Genomic DNA, 17,043 nt, shown 5'->3' with positions numbered 1-17,043 from the left:
TAGTTGATGTTGAGTTACATTAAAGTTGTCAGGAGGTTTTGGGACTAAACATGAAAGCAGTGTAATGTTCTTCTCTTCTTAATACTGGTTTAATTTTCTTGTTGCTTAAAGGTACACAAAAACCAGAATGGGCACTATCTCTATGCTGGGAAAAAAGTAGCTGCTTCTGGCAATTTGTAACTAACCATATGCTCCTCTTTCTAAAGCTGTTTCTTTGTGTGCAGGATGTACTTGTAATGGTTGTCTCATATATTCGCTTCTTTGAGGTGTGTGTTTGTGTGTGTTTCTTTAACGGGGCTATTAAGTATAATGCTCATTATCTAGCAAGCATCGATTGTGCACACTGTTCTACATTGAAACATGGCTGCAGTGCTAATTGCATCTGCACATTCACGTTGAATTAAAAGATGTGGGTCCTTTTTATCCTGAGATTTTCAGATATAATTTTGTTGTAATAACTCTTTCAGTCTATTGCAAATGCACGTTATTGCTTATGATTTAATAATTTAAATGACTCAAACATGAGAGACTGTTTGTTTGCTGTGTGGGTGGGGGGGTCTGGAACTAGATGCCGTCATGTCAATGTGTCCTACGTTTTTTTTTTAAGTCAGCAGGTCATGCAGCATCATTTATTGACAGACATTGATTCTTGTATATAGTTTCTTTATATTAACTTATATTTTCTTCTATATTACTACATTCTTTAGGTTTTTCTGACAAACCAGTAATTATTTCTAAACTTCTTTTTCTTTTTTTTCTTTTTCAACTTCCCAGGTTCTGCAGGTTGCAATGTCCCGAATTTTGATTGCCAGTCATAAGCCAATTGTAATGATTTGTTTTGGTTCAATTTGAAATTTCCCCTATCAATTGCAGAGCCCGGGGGACCAGAGTGAGTGCTCTGACTTGGCCCCCACTGATCCTCTTTTCTTTATTTTTTAAAGAAATGCTAGTGGTTTAAAAAGAAAAAATGTTTTAAGGCCTGTGTAAGCATTCAGGCACAAAAAAGTATCATTTGTATTTGTATTAAAGTGTCTTTTATTGATTTTTTTTGTTACAACTAAGGGTGCTTTCACACCTGTCAATCGAATCAGTTGTTCCGAAACAGAGATTACAATTGTTACATTGTTGCTCTTTGCTCTTGGTGCGGTTCGCTTTCACACTGCAAAGTTTCTAATCGGACCAAATGAGCTAAAACAAGTCACGTGCAAGTAAACTCTCCTCACATTGGTCAGAGTGTCAGGGTTTATTTTGCAGCGCCCCGCTCAGCTGTCAGGAGAGGTGGTGGTTTGGTGGTGATTGACAGGGTGCGCGCGCGCGACGTGTCTGAGGAGAGACGCGGTGGGGAGGGTTGAGAAGGGTGCGCGACGATGCCTATTTGAGGACCGGGAGGGAGACGCGAGATTACCGGGAGATCATTACTCGTTTGCAGGCATCCGGAGACTCGCGAAACTTCCCGCCATACTCATAATTCTCTCTTCATATAGCCGTAAGCCTATTACATATCCATAAAACACTGTGATATAACCGCGCTCGGATCGGATCGCTTTCTCACTGCAATCGAACCACTCCAGGGTTTGTTTCAATCGAGCCGAGATCACCTCATTCAAGCGATCTCGGAGCGATTACTTTGGCGCAGAACAGAGCACGATTGCCCTGTTCACATATGCCAAACGAACCGCGCTAACTGGGCAAACGAGATGCGTTCCGAAACAAAAGTGTAGGTGTGAAAGCACCCTGAGACTACACAGTGCTTTTACATTTGGTTATTAAATTTAAGAATATTGTTAACTGAATATTGTTAGATTTGCTAGAAAAGCACAAAGCACTAGCTACACATTTCCATCCACCTATTTTTATCCGCATTTTGGATATGCGCATAAAAAAAATTGGTTGATGGAAACGCCAAGATGCGCATACATTATGAAAATGCTCATAAAAAATTATGTGCATAACTGAGTAAGAAACTTTTTATTCGATACCAAAAGAAATGCACATAAACTATGATGGAAACACTTACCGAACAAATTCCAGTATGCACATACTGCCGCAGCAAATTCCATTTTTACTGTTGATATTTGACACCAGTTAATCAGGAAGTGACAATTTTGTTTTCTTTGACTCGTTGGATGGAAATGCAGCTTTATTCGCATATCTTATCTCCGATAATCTAGGTTTGCTAATTAAGTTAATTGGCATTATTGGATGGAAACATTCACCTTGATCTTTGCTCTTTGCTCTATTGTATTTTATCTATGCTTTAATTTAGTTTAGTTTATGCATATTTTAGTCCAAACTCATAACATGATGAACTATTTCCAAACAGACCTGTTTAAGTTATCTATTGAAATTGTGTTTATATTGCAAACTGTTTACCAGAAAAACTAAATATTGCTGTGTGTGTGTGTGTGTGTGTGTGCGCGTGCGTGCTTGCTATACGCGCACACATATACTCGTGCGTGCTATACGCGTGCTATATACTGTGTGTGCACACACACAGTATATTGCATAACAATATTATTTAATTTCTTTTCGGCTTAGTCCATTTATCAATCCGGGGTCGCCACAGTGGAATGAACCGCCAACTTATCCAGCAATTTTTTACGCAGTGGATGCCCTTCCAGCCGCAACCCATCTCTGGGAAACATTCTCACACACACACACTCATACACTACAGACAATTTAACCTACCCAATTCACCTGTACCGCATGTCTTTGGACTGTGGGGGAAACCGGAGCACCCGGAGGAAAACCGCGGGAGGGAGAACATGCAAACTCCACACAGAAACGCCAACTGAGCCGAGGCTCGAACCCACGACCCAGCGACCTTCTTGCTGTAAGGCGACAGCACTGCCTACTGCGCCACTGCTTCACCAGCATAACAATATATTATATATATTTTTGTATATATAATTTTTTGTTATTATATATTTTTTGCTATGAGATTATTTATATTTTGTTACTAGATCCATATCCTTAAAAAAATTGTCCTGAGCTCATTCCCAACAATCTGCAAGTTTTTTTTCTTGTATAGTGATGAAAGTTCATGCGGTTTGTCCATTTGTTGTATTGTGCATCCAATTGTAAACAGTAAGATTACATTAACATTAGGAGGAGGCTATGTGCAGCCATTTATATTATAATTATCCAATTGAATGAATGGAGGCCAGCCTTCCGTTATCACAATCTGTGGGTTTGAATTGATTTCAAAATGTGGTATTCCTTTGTGGCTAAAATTGTCAATTTTCATCCACTTGTTTGCATGGAAGTTGGTTATAAGCAACTTAGTGTGTTCAAACCATCTTCATTCAGCAGGGACAGTTTAATATTCACAGCTACACAAATTAAAATGTTATTAAATATGCATCATTATGTTATAATGCACTGTGCTGTGAGATCCCATAGACCGTCTTGAAAGCACAGTAAGTGTAACAGCTATACTTCATTAATTATTTGGCTGTAAAAGGCTTTTTACCATCATTCAGCCTGAGAAGCGGAGGTTCACCATGAATGAGAATGAGTTTGTCAGACTTGTTCAATGATCTGGAACAAGATGAGATTACCGTTTCATGCATTGTGTCACTGTCTCCATATAAGATGCATATAAAAAAACTAACACTATGACAATGTTGTAATTCACTTTGCTTACATTCTCAAACTCAAATTATCATGGCCTGACATATTTCTTGCTTACTTGAAATATTTGGAAATCTTGTCGCAAGAGCTGGCGAGCAGGGGGTTCATTATCATATAAATGTGTTCCAGGCACCCATTTTCATTTGGAAAACGTGTCTGCTACAGGTTCAGGAACTGTTTGCTTTCCAGATCTTTCAGTGTTTTGTTTGACCTTTGTATAGAAGACACAGGAGGAGTAAATGGAAAGGCACAGGCCGGATCCAAATAGGGAGTCACATGATATTTTTTTTACTTCACTCCTACATTCTCATCACTTTCTTTCTTCTCTTTGACAGATATGAGGAGTCCTCCAGGCCACTGGATGTCGTGTGGTCACTCATGTGCTGAACATGCTGTGTGGAACCCCAAATTCTGTGTGGTCACCGACTATCAAATGCTGCTTTTGGACAAGGAAGAGGTATCGATCACACACTCTTACCATATGCTTGTAAAATTGCTATTAGGGATGCACCAGATTTTCAGCTGTAAACATTATTTTCTGATATTGGAATTTTTTGGATTTTGGTTGAAAAATAAAAAAAACGGCAGAAAATGTTAGCTAAAAAAGGCTCTTCTTTGCCATGCTGCTCTGCAGTGTTCAGCATGCTTTTTTCACTCTCCCTCCTTTAGTAATAGTGAGTTTGTTCCCGTGTCAACCAAAGAACTGAGAGTGGAACTAGAAAATCAGAGAAAGAAATATAACAAAAAATCCTCATTATCTCCTCCCAATCCTCTGAATAAGAAAATGGCATGAAAAGAAAAAATCTTCAGCACAGATGCACCCTGAACTTGCACTAACTAAAACAAAAAATACAAATAGGCACTCTTCGCCAAACTAATGTGTCTAAACATCAAACAGCCTGCGGCCAAGTTATGTATGTCACATTACTTACTATGCTGTTGGGTCTCCCTTGTCTGTACTGTAAGTCATCACATGTGTTGAATGGAAGATTAGTAGGCTAAAAATGTTTAAAACACACAACATCCATCGTGAAGTCGGATATTACAAATGACCTTTTAGATATTACAAATGAACTTTAAACAACAGATCCTTCCAACAGAAAGTCCACTCAGAATTTCAGCTTTAGGATCAAGCTAAAAGCAATCGGACACTACAAAACAGACATCGATTCCTATTGCCTCTTCAGATTTAAAGGGGTCTGTGCATGTTTGGATTGGCAGAAATCATGCATCGTCACAGAAGTGATTATGATTGACAGACCTGTCAGCCAATAGAGTTCTGAAGGTAGGTTGTACCTAATTGTGAAAGTGAAAAGGGGAGAGAGTGAGAGACAGAAAGAACCCATACAAAAAAAAAAACTATGGTTTGTAACATACACATGCACTTACTAGCCAGTTTATTAGGTACACATTACTAGTACTAGGTTGGACCCTCTTTTGCTTTTAGAACCGCCTTAATTCTTTGTGGCATAGATTCAACAAGGTACTGGAAATATTCTTCTGAGATTTTGGTCCGTATCGACATGATAACATCATGCAGTTGCTGCAGATTTGTCGGCGGCACATCCATGATGTGAATCTGCTGTTTCACCACATCCCAAAGGTGCTCTATTGGACTGAGATCTGGTGATTGTGGAGGCCATTTAAGTACATTGAACTCATTATCGTGTTCAAGAAACCAGCCATAGATGATTTGTGCTTTATGACATGGCGCGTTATCTTGCTGGAAGTAGCCATCAGAAGATGCATACACTGTGGTAATATAGGTATGGATATGATCAGCTACAATACTCAGGTAGGCTGTGGTGTTGACACAATGCTCAACTGGTTTATACTAATGGGCCCTAAGTGTGTTAAGAAAATATCCCCCACACCATGACACCACCACCAATCTCAACCGTTGATACAAGGCAGGATCGATCTATGCTTTCATGTTGCTGATGCCAAATCTTGACCTACCAAATGTCGCAACAGAAATTAAGACTTGTAGCCTCAGTTTCTCTGTAAACCCTAGAGATGGTTGTGCGTGATAGTCCAGCACATCTGGCACCAACAACCATGCCATGTTTAAAGTCACTTAATTCAGCTTTCTTCCTCATTTTGATGCTCGGTTTGAATTGCTGCAGATCGTCTTGACCATTTCTACATGCCTGAATGCATTGAGTTGCTGCCATGTGATTGGCTAATTAGAAATTTGCATTAACATGCACTTGGACAGGTGCATGAACCACGCATGCTTACCGGAAAAGCAAAGTCTCCTTAACAGAACATGTCTATGAAGTATAATTGTTTCTGCTGCTTGCAGTAGCACTCTCGACTTGTTCACTGTTCTAAAATCTGTATTATTTAAGTTGAGTTAAATTTGAAAAGTCTTTAAATTAAAAAAGTACTTCATATAATTTATTTCAAAAAGTATTTTTGCTTATAGTTTCCCTTTCTGTTTTCATCTAAGTGTCAAGAATTTAAATTTCGCTGCATCCCTAATTACTGTAACTGAAGCTTTGCTTATAACTGGCTGTGGTGTTTATATGGAATTTAGGTGATCAAATCTTGTGGACTGTGCTAGGTAATACTAGGTTTGAAAGCGTTGTCATCAAATAGCTAAAACCAAAAAACATTGATAAAATAGATAAAGTAATGGAATGAATAAAAATATCCCTTTTTTGTTTTTGTCAGTGGATTTAGTGATTCAATGGTCTGTTCATAGAGTCGATCAAGCATTTTCAACTAGTTATTATTTATTAACTAGTTTCACAGTTTTTTTTTGGTTCACTCAGCTTCTCTCTTTAAAAATATAAAAGAAAGTGTTTGTATTTATTAGTCCATATTAGTCAATATTAATTAGTCTGAATGTTTACTGAACTTTTTAAGGTAATCTTTCTTTAAAGAATATGTGTGCAGTCTTAACGCGTTCTCTTACCTCAGCCTAAGCAACAATATTAGTTCAATATTTTTTATGAATCTTATAACATTTTTCCAATATTATTTTACTGTGTTAATTAACTCTTTGCTTTTTGAATTCAGACATACCCTGTGTGTGTGTGTGTGTGTGTGTGTGTGTGTGTGTGTGTGTGTGTATATATATATATATATATATATATATATATATATATATATATATATATATATATATATATATATATATATATTAGGGGTGTCAAATCGAAATCGATCAATTTATGCTCAATTTCGATTATCGAATCAAAAAATAGAATCGTCGATGCTGCCACGCCCCCATGTCACGTCAGCTTGGCTTGCCAAGCAGGAAAAAAACAGGCTTGTTGAAGTGCTTGTTAAACGGCAGAAGCAGGAGACCTGTCGACAGAACTTAAACCCTCTCCTCTTTCAATGAAGTCGCCGGTGTTTAAGCATTTTGAATTTCCAGTGAGTTATGTTGACAATGTTCATGTTGTTGACAAAAAAACACAGTTTTGCAAGCTCTGCTATGTACGTATTACGTACGGTTCGTCCGATAGACAACACCGGCATTGCGATCCTCCGCCCGCCCCCGTTGCAAATCCGCTCGCAAAAAGTACACACTCAAGCCCTGTTTACACTGTCTTTGTTTTTAAATGGCATTTTAGAACGACAACGATTTGACATACACAGTGGCATGTAGCATTTCTGAGCAGCCCTCCTTCCTCTCTACCTCTAAAAATGCACATCACGTGACCACACAGACACAGACGCACTCACAGCCATGCGGTCCAGGCAGTCAGAGGACTGCTTCAATCTTTCACTCACTTGTACTTAGTCATTTTAGCGCACACCTCAGATACTGTTGGCTGGTTCCTGTTGGTTGTGCCTCTTTTTTTTACCGACGCCATTATAACGACACAGATCACTGCCTATTCACGAGTCCCACAAAAAAAGTGATTGACAGGTGGTAATTATGTGTGTAACTTGCCTTTATTCATTTACTGTATGATTTGTTTATGGGTAAAACAAAGACCATGCAGGTCAGGAAGTTTAAACGGTAGGCTACAAATAATTAATTGGTCTTTAATTAATTAATTAATTATTCATAATCGAAAATCGAATCGAATCGTGCTTTCAGAATCGAAAATGTAATTGAATAGAGAATTTGGAGGATGGTGACACCCTTAATATATATATATATATATATATATATATATATATATATATATATATATATATATATATATATATATATATATTGTTATGTAATGTTAATGTAAGGACATACAAAATCAGCCAAACACTCTAAACTTTTCATGAACCATTTGAACATTTAAACAAATAATTTAATAAATAACTTTTTATATATAGACGTGCGCGTATGTATGTATGTATATTTTCACTTTGCTTTTTGTATTAAATTAAAGCAAATGTCACAGAGTGAAAAACAAAGAAAGAGTCAGAAGGGTAAAGGAAGTATTATCTCCTGGTTGTGAGACTGAACTGGCACAAGCTTATAAAAGTGAATAGTGTGCTGTCTCTGTGTAGTTTGTCATGGTGACATGAGCAGGAGTGCGGTACATCAGCAGGCTCCCGGAGCTCACTTTTCGCCCTGGCAGTCAAGACACACAGCAGTTCACAGGGGAACAATCAATAGATGGCCCGCACTTGCAAAGAATATATGCTGTGTACCATGGTCGATAAAGAATTTCCAGCTCCCCCATAGCTCACGCTGTATGTCGAAGCTCTGTTATCAGCCTGAGAGCAGCTCTGTAATAAATCTCCACTCCTCTATTACTGGCCAGCCACAGCAGCGCAGAAGGATTCTCTGCTGAAGGAGGAGCAAGAGACAGATTACCAGATCTTTAATACTCAGAGCAATTTATTATCTTAAATATTACTTAAGGCGTTTTTTCTGTTGCAGCTGGTTTACAAAAGATTCTGGGTATTTTTCTGCATTTTTAGCTGTTTGGATGAGTTTGTGATTCAATGATTCATTCATAAAGATATGTGTTTGCTCTATACTTGAATTAATCAGGCCTCTGAACAAATCATGTTAACTATTTAATTAGACAGTTGTTTGCTGCCATTTTATTTTTATACTGAAAATTCAAAGTTATGTTGCAACATTTCATTTATGCAATCGTAATGCTGATTTTCATTTATTTCATTTATTACTTTGTAGTAATTTATTCAGAGGTTTTCAACAGGGGTGTTGTGACCCACTAGAACTGGGATCACCAATCTCGTTACTGGAGGTCCAGTACCCTGCAGGGTTTAGCTCGAACTTGCCTCAACACACCTGCCTGGGTGTTTCAAGTATACCTAGTAAGACCTTGATTAGCTTGTTCAGGTGTGTTTGATTAGAGTTGAAGCTAAAATCTACAGGACACTAACAAATCAACACCCTTTTGTGATTGTTTTGTATGTAAAAAGCAGAGCTAACGCCATTTCCAAACAGATTTTGCAAACAAATGTTCAAATTTCACTAATTTTCAGACATGGAATATTGTAGTATTTGGGGAATATCATGGTTATAAGACACCAATACATTGTTTAGTGTGGCTAAAGTTGAATGTAGACTGTTTTTTGAGAGCAAATACAGAGGTATTAATAATAACAAAGCACACTAGCACAGACTTCAAGTAATACACGTTCGGAGAGTTTGGCTGTAACACCATGAGGGTTGAATGTGTGCTGGAAACATGAATCTGGGAAGGTGAGCAAGGTCATATTGACAGTCAGAGCTGGCCAAATCTTACGCTGGGATGCAGAGTGCACCAGATAGAATTTTGCCTTGAGGAGCAAACTGGTAAAGACAGACCCCATTTATTGAATATCTATTTTTGGTCCTTATGTGATTTTTTTTTTTCTTCTGCATTTTTGTTTGTACAACTTTGCCATTGCATTATATATAGAAGCACTGTGAATAATATATTCATATTCGGTCCATCTGCGCCTCGTGATTTATTCTTGATTGAGTTTTTTGCTGAATTCATGTTGATTGTCTGTAGAGGTTGAATTGTCTGTCTGACACTGATTGTCCACTGATTGTCAGATGGAGTATATTAATCCTGAGATGAGGGCAATTGTAATGTTCTTTGTCTTTTTTTGTCTCTTTGTTTTCAGATTCACCCTCTGCTCCTTCAGGAAAAGAGAACTGATAGCAGTAAGTCCAGACTGCTGCGTCGCACCATCAGTGTTCCTGTGGAGACGCACTTCCCAGGGTTCCAGAGTCACCTCTCGGTGGACAACAGTGAGTGTAGTATAGTGTTGTTAGCCAATGTTTACAATGCAATATGTAACCTAACTCATCCACCATGAGTCCCCTACACTTTTAGAACATTTAGAAGTTGCATAGGATGATCTATCTATCTATCTATCTATCTGTCTGTCTGTCTGTCTGTCTGTCTGTCTGTCTGTCTGTCTGTCTGTCTGTATGTCTGTCTGTCTGTCTCTCTGTCTGTCTGTCTGTCTGTCTGTCTATTTTTTTTTTTTTTTTTTAATTTTAGTTTTGGTTATAAAATTTTCTGCCAAGTATTTCCCTTAAAGTAAATGGAAAAGTGAGGTAGTTTTTATAACACGGGAAATGTATATAAATAATTAGCTTTTTTTTTTTTTGATGACAATTATGCTCTAATGGTTAAATCAACACCTTTGTCATGTTTATGTAAAAGGAATGCAAGGTAATATCAGTATATTCCACTGAGTGACTTGTGGTTACGTGTGGAGTCCAGCAGGGGAGGATGTTTGCTACTGAATTGTTTTGTTGTGGCAGTGGTGTTTCATCCACTGCTGTTATTACTGCTTCACCGAGGTTACTGATAACCTAGGTTTTTTTTTTTTTCTTTAAATACCTTAACTTTTTAACTTTTGATGTATGGCCACTTTATTTAGCTGATTGTGTGTGTGTGTGTTTTTGAATGCATGCATTTTTTCTCCTTGAACATGCCTCTACATAATGGACCATAAAATGGCTTTTTTTAATGAAAGGGTTTATTGGGTGGATGCTTTGTGTGTGTGTGTGTGTGTGTGTGTGTGTGTGTGTGTGTGTGTGTGTGTGTGTGTGTGTGTGTGTGTGCAGGTTTAACTGTAATTATAGGGTTGCGGAAGGGTTTGGCAGTTAATACGCAGTCTCCTAATTCTAAAGTTTAATTTTTTGGTGTTTTCTTTATCTTGTACTTTTACATCACAGCTTTTCAGTTCTGTAGCTGATTTTGAAACTGTACTTCTGTCTGTTCACTCGAGATGTGTTGCTTAATTCTGTTGTACTAAACCCATATCAAACCGTGACCTCAAAACCAAGGTACTCTACAGTATGTACCAAACCGTGACTTTTGTGTTTTGTTACAACCCTAGGATCAACAAATGCTAATGCAAAAAAAAAAAAAAAAAAAAAACATGTCACGAACTTCAACTTTTCTATTGTCTGACTCCTTTTCTTAATTACTGTCCTTTATGTTTGAAAGAGATTTCAATTATTATTGATTTAAAAAATAGCTAAAATTTTCCCACTTTATATTATATTTTATGCTTTATATTTAAATATTGCTTTATTATATATCATGTATATATTATGCTTCAAATTCGATCATTTTTGTTACAACCCTAGGATCTACAAATGCTAATGCAAAAAAAAAAAACATGTCACGAACTTCAACTTTTCTATTGTCTGACTCCTTTTCTTAATTACTGTCCTTTATGTTTGAAAGAGATTTCAATTATTATTGATTTAAAAAATAGCTAAAATTTTCCCACTTTATATTATATTCTATGCTTTATATTTAAATATTGCTTTATTATATATCATGTATATATTATGCTTCAAATTCGATCATTTTTGTTGTTTTTTCTGAGTAAAAATAACTTGCATATTACAAGAGATCACAGTACAGCCCCACAATAATAAACCATTCCAATTACTTTGAAATGCTTTGTCACTATTCTACAAACAACTACATTTCGTTTGTCAGCAAGATGTCTTTAATCATAAATGTTTTTAATAAATACAGGTTTAAATAACTATGATGTTTAATTTTTTATAGAAATACACCTATTGTTATACTAAGATTTTTTAAATAATTAAACATTTTTAAATTATTTATTCATTTTTATTTACCTTTTATTCCAACAAACATTTTAGAAAGCATATCAAATTTAAATGCCTCGTATAATATATATAAATATACTTTAAATATATTTATATATTTAAATATATTATAGGTGGCCATAGATCTTTTTTTTTTATCTAGATTAATATAGATCAATCTCGGAATAGATTAAAATGGCTTATTTGAATTCTGCAAAAGGCTTTCAGAATAAGCGTTCTACCCAAATAATAAGTCTTTGAGAAAGTGTTTTTCAAGCCAGGTGGCGCATTAGACCAGTGGCTCATCTCCTGTTTCCAAAATGCATTACAAACTGCTTGGGAAAATGTTTTACTATGATAATTGGGGATGAAAATAAATTGTTTAATAAGATATATAAGCTCAAAACAGTAAATTTTTGATCACCTTAACCCGACTAAAGTCATTACTGAACTAAACAGAAATGGAATTAAGACATGTAGAGTATGCAGATATTAGTGGCACTACTGAAGTAAACACCTCAATCAAACTATTACCGTCATGTAGGACTTTTCACCATATTTTCCTACAAGATCAACACATGTGGCTGTCAGTAAAGGACCACACACACACATTGCGAAACGTGGAACTTTTTTTTTCTTTTCATTTGTCGTGCATTATTAAATTCCATATTACTCTCACCAGTCCTTACTCCTTATTTATGTCTAATACCCCAGTTTTTCACAGGGGTATGAATGAAATGTTCATGAATTAAAGTGAAACTGCCGAACTGCAGTTAAAGTCTGGCATCCTGCTGATTTGATTCAGAAGGGCACTTTTTTGTCTGACGACTCGCCTGTATTTGTTATACATCCGCGCTAACATATTAACATGAAAGTCATCATAGCTTGCGTAGAACAGACACAGCTCCCAACCCAACTTTGACAATAGATTAACGCAGATTTTTTTTTTTTATCACACGATAAAAGTCTCGTGTCAGCGCTGATAATGGCCCACCACTAATACACACACACGACAAGATGTTCAGATTAATTTTGTTATACTCAAAAAAAAAAGTGTATATATCTCATCAGATATATAACTGTATTTTTCTTGTTTGCCCCTGCCGATACTGAAAAACTGATTGAAGAGACAAACTGAAGTAAATCTCCAAGCTCCCTCTTCTGCTCCTTTTGAAAACTATAGCACCTTCTGCTTGATGTCTTCAACCAGAGTCTGAAAGTGAGAACAAACTTCATTAACTTACCTTGATTCAAAAACATCACAGCAATTTAAAGCAAATTAAAACATAGTCATCAGGGAGTATTTTAAACATAACTCTTTGGTAACTAAATAATATTAATGTCAACTTTCCTCTTTTTAGATGTATAGATGTAATTGTGCATGCTTGTTAGCCTCACAGGCAAACATCAAAGTGTTGCATAGTTTGCAAAGCTAGAGATCATTCAGGTGAATCAATGATGTGTGGTGAAACAGTGCTAAACTGATAGCTCATTGAAATGCTTAGCTAGACTAAAGTAGCTCATTATCACGTATATAACAGTGTGCACAGAGCCTAAAATTAACACTCGCCAAGTGCCAAATGAGAGGAAAAAATCAATACTGGCATGTATATGAAACTGTTACTTAGTTGGCTGCTAACTTAATTTATTAATTCTAACAATGCACGAAAGGCAATTTGACTTATTTCAGTTTGGGTTCTGATGCATTTTATTTCACCGTGATCCATTTTCACATAAACTGTTCGTAATAACAATGTTTTTTTAAGTAATAGTTTTTTTTATTGAAGTTTGTTGTAATACTAAAATGGTGAACATACAATAGTTTACACTTTCTTACGTTTCTTGAGCTAGCACTGGCTACATGTTAGTTTTGGACAGTTTGTTTTCAGTAAATTAAATTTTTCATGGAATTTCTGAATAATATATTTTTGTAGTCTCTTACAGTTTTAAGATTTTCAAATGACTAGGCCTAATCCCAGTTCTATTTTTGTTCCCCTTGCCCCTTGAAGTAAGAAGGGGAAGGGCTTCGAAATTTACCCCTAAGAAATGTGACAGCTACACTACAACACATTCACATGTCATCATATGCAATCTCTTGCTTCACATGAGATCAGACGATCACGACTGCTGTAGTCATTCCAGTTGTTTTTTTTTTGTATTTATTTTCAGGAAATCACTGAAGGTGACGATATCAAGGTTATCTTAACAATATAATGTGGCAATAAGAATGTAATTGTACTGTGCATTTATACCGTGACCATATACATCAATGTAAGCACAAGAACATTAACATTACAGCAGACACTGTAAAAAGCCCATTTCCAGCCACTAGACTCTTGACAGGGGATTTCAGTGTCACCGAGTGACAGAATGTTGTGGGACTACTATACAGCAGTTATTATAAAACATGATGCAAAAAGACTTTAAGAGAATTGGGACACACCTACCCCTTCACAAGAATGCGCAAAATGGGGTAAGGGGAAGGGCTAAGGGGAAGAATTGGGATTGGGCCCAATACTGATTAAGGATGTATAGCTATTCATAAATATTAGTCATTTTATTTTAGTTTTTCCATAAAGAGTCAATTTTGCAGGCTCTGTCAAATCTCTCTAATATCTAAAGGCGTATGAAAGCACTAGTCACAGATGTGCTATATCTGCTTGCCACAGATGCTGTTAAGAATCATGAGAGAAGTAGGAGCAAAAGAGAGGCCCATACTTATGAGAACAGTCGATCTGCATGCGCACCACATGCGTCCATTCTGTGTCTCTTTCTCTTTCTGTCTCTCTCTCTCTCTCTCTCTCTGGAGCAGTAGACAAACACAGAGTGGTTCCCTACACAAAGGGTGAAGGGAACACACCTCTCTCTCTCTCGCTCTCTCTTTCTCTCTCTCTCGCTCGCTCTTCCTTTCTCGTCCCATCTGTCTCCTTTCAGCACTGTTTTTCAGTTGTTGGACAGCAGTTCAGCACTCTGTGAAGTTATGGAGTCTGAGACGAGCCCTGAGTCGGAGGGTCAGTCCGGTAAGTGCTTGTGGAGGAAAGATGCTTTTGGCCCTTGACTCGGTATTGGTGAGAGATGGAGATGGAAAAATGGCATATTGTGTTAAAATGCTGTAATATTGGATGCATGCGTTTGTTGTTAACTTGTCTCAGATAAAATGCCTACAGAGTTTTGATGCATATTGTGAAGAAAACCGGAAAGCACTTGAAAAACTTTTGGTTGTGAGAGTTCACCATATTAATGGCCTTGCTGTCTTTCAAATGGTTAAAATGTACAGAGATCTGGAGAGTTTTGTTTAAAACTCGTATCAGTCAGTTTCCATTGTCTGTATGTGCTGTCTATCTCTCTGCATGCCTGTCTGTATCATTTTATTGCATTTTGACTAAATGTTGAGTTGCATCATGCATATAAAAGGGTAATATTATTATAGTTTAGGTCAACTCGGTGCAAAATGCCATATAAAACACTTGGATGGCTTCACATGTTTATTTGCTAATCTATTTTTGGCCAAATGGTTGTTTTTTGACCAAAATAAGCTGTGGGGTGAAGCCAACTTTTGTCAGACTTCTGACTGTGTCTAGAAATTAGAGCTAGATGCATTCCTGTCTTTTCCAGTCAATAATTCAGGTACGCTACTATTATTTAGCACTTTTCAGTCTTTTTCTTTTTTCCCTCTGTCCTAAGCTTGTGGTAATCATTTCTGGTTTTACTTTATCGTGTTGTATCCATGAAGGATTGTGTGAAAGTCGTGGGTGACTGGAGTGTGCTGTGCAGATTTGATTATGTTAGAGCATGTAAGGGAGTTTCAGATTTGAAAGGAATTGTGTTTCTCTGAAATGTGGGTCCCTTGTGACTTTAGTTTGTGGAGAGAGAGCAAGTAGTTTGTGTCTGTGTTAGAGGAGAGGGGAGGGGGGCAGCAGGATGGGACAGGAGAGAAAGAGCAGGACGGGACGGGAGGTTGACTTATGTACACAAATAAATCTCTCGTTCTTTCTCCTCTCCCTCACATTCTTCTTCTTTTCCACACACATATTTCAATATCCCCTGTCAAAGCTCTTTAAAACCTAATGATTATATTATTATTGGAGTATTTTTCCATTGTCTGTATGCGCAGGTCTGTTCTGCAGAGAAGGAGCTCTGGAAGAATGTGGTTTGCTGAATGAGTAAACCGCTAAAGTATTTCAGGGAAAGAGGACATTCATGGTCCAACTGGGTCGATACGCTGGACAGAGAGAGATGGGGTGATTGCAAAGAGAGCTAGCTAGAAAGAAAAAGTAAGAAAAGAAACCCAAGTCCACGATACAGTAGTTGAGCCCAACATCTGTCTTAAACGCAGGCCAAACCTCACAATATCCCAGAATAGCCCCAAATAACACGGTACAACCATCCTGCTCCAACAGAGTAGATGCCCTCCCATAATCTACTACCATGGAAGTGTATAGCTACCCATTTGATTTAGAATTGTTAAACCCTTAAACCAAGATCAATTTAAAAACAGTAACAACCTAGGCTCATGAAAAATTCTTGCATCTGGTTACAGTTGTTCAAAAATTTTCATGTTGTGTTTTGCACCTTTTTCTGCATTTTTAAAGTAAAATGTTCTTGGGAATGACATTTTCTCAGAAATAAAAAAATGTTATTGTAACAACCTTGAATTATGTTAGTTCTCACTGTATGCATATTGTAGCAACTAAAAAAAATTATTGACTGATAAGGGATAATTTATACAACATCTTAGCCAGTGTTGGGTAAGTTCCTTAAAAAAATTAATAGATTACAAATAACTGATTACTACTGGGAAATTGTAATCTGATTACATTACTAATTACTTAATGTAAAAAGTAATCGGATTACTAATTACTTTACTTTGAAGTGTTTTATAAAACATATAAAATATGCCTATAAAAATACAAAATAAACTGCAGATTTTCAGTAATTTAATATTCACTCAAAGGCATTACAATGCTTAAAAAGCATTTGAGTTCACTCAAAACTTAAAATGCTCTCATCATACAGTTTTTCCAAACCTGTTTGTCTTTTTTTTTTTTTAATAGAAAAGAAAAAACACTGGGGGGCGACGCAGTGGCGCAGTAGGTAGTGCTGTCGCCTCACAGCAAGAAGGTCGCTGGTTCGAGCCTCGGCTGGGTCAGTTGGCGTTTCTGTGTGGAGTTTGCTTGTTCTCCGTGCGTTTGCGTAGGTTTCCTCCGGGTGCTATTGTATCCCCCACTGTACAAAGACATGTGGTACTGGTGAATTGGGCAAGCTAAATTGTCTGTAGTGTATAAGTGTGTATGGATGTTTCCCAAAGATGGGTTGCAGCTGGAAGGGCGTCCGCTGCGTTAAACAAAATGCTGGATAAGTTGGCAGTTTGTTTCGCTGTGGTGACCCCAGATTAATAAAGG

At 37.0% G+C, this 17,043-nt stretch overlaps 2 protein-coding genes across 3 annotated transcripts in view; both read left to right on the top strand.

Annotated features, from left to right (window-relative positions):
• si:dkeyp-72a4.1 overlaps nt 1-17,043 on the top strand; it is a 55,741-nt gene that overhangs the window by 34,431 nt on the left and 4,267 nt on the right. Inside the window, exons 3-4 of the mRNA NM_001128374.3 lie at nt 3,969-4,090; nt 9,682-9,808. Coding sequence (NP_001121846.1) covers nt 3,969-4,090; nt 9,682-9,808 — 249 coding nt within the window. The remainder of the gene's footprint in view (nt 1-3,968; nt 4,091-9,681; nt 9,809-17,043) is intronic.
• dab2ipb (DAB2 interacting protein b) overlaps nt 14,574-17,043 on the top strand; it is a 208,170-nt gene continuing 205,700 nt past the window's right edge. For both annotated transcript variants that reach the window (XR_012405945.1, XM_009301511.5), the window contains exon 1: nt 14,574-14,661. Coding sequence is in view for 1 of the 2 variants with exons in the window: in XM_009301511.5 (XP_009299786.1) it covers nt 14,622-14,661 (40 nt within the window). In the remaining variant the exon portion in view is untranslated. The remainder of the gene's footprint in view (nt 14,662-17,043) is intronic.

This window comes from Danio rerio, chromosome 5 (genome assembly GCF_049306965.1).
Source record: "Danio rerio strain Tuebingen ecotype United States chromosome 5, GRCz12tu, whole genome shotgun sequence".
Classification (NCBI taxonomy): Eukaryota; Metazoa; Chordata; class Actinopteri; order Cypriniformes; family Danionidae; genus Danio; species Danio rerio.
Note: the sequence above shows the minus strand (reverse complement) of the source record. Positions and strands in the feature narration are given on the sequence as shown.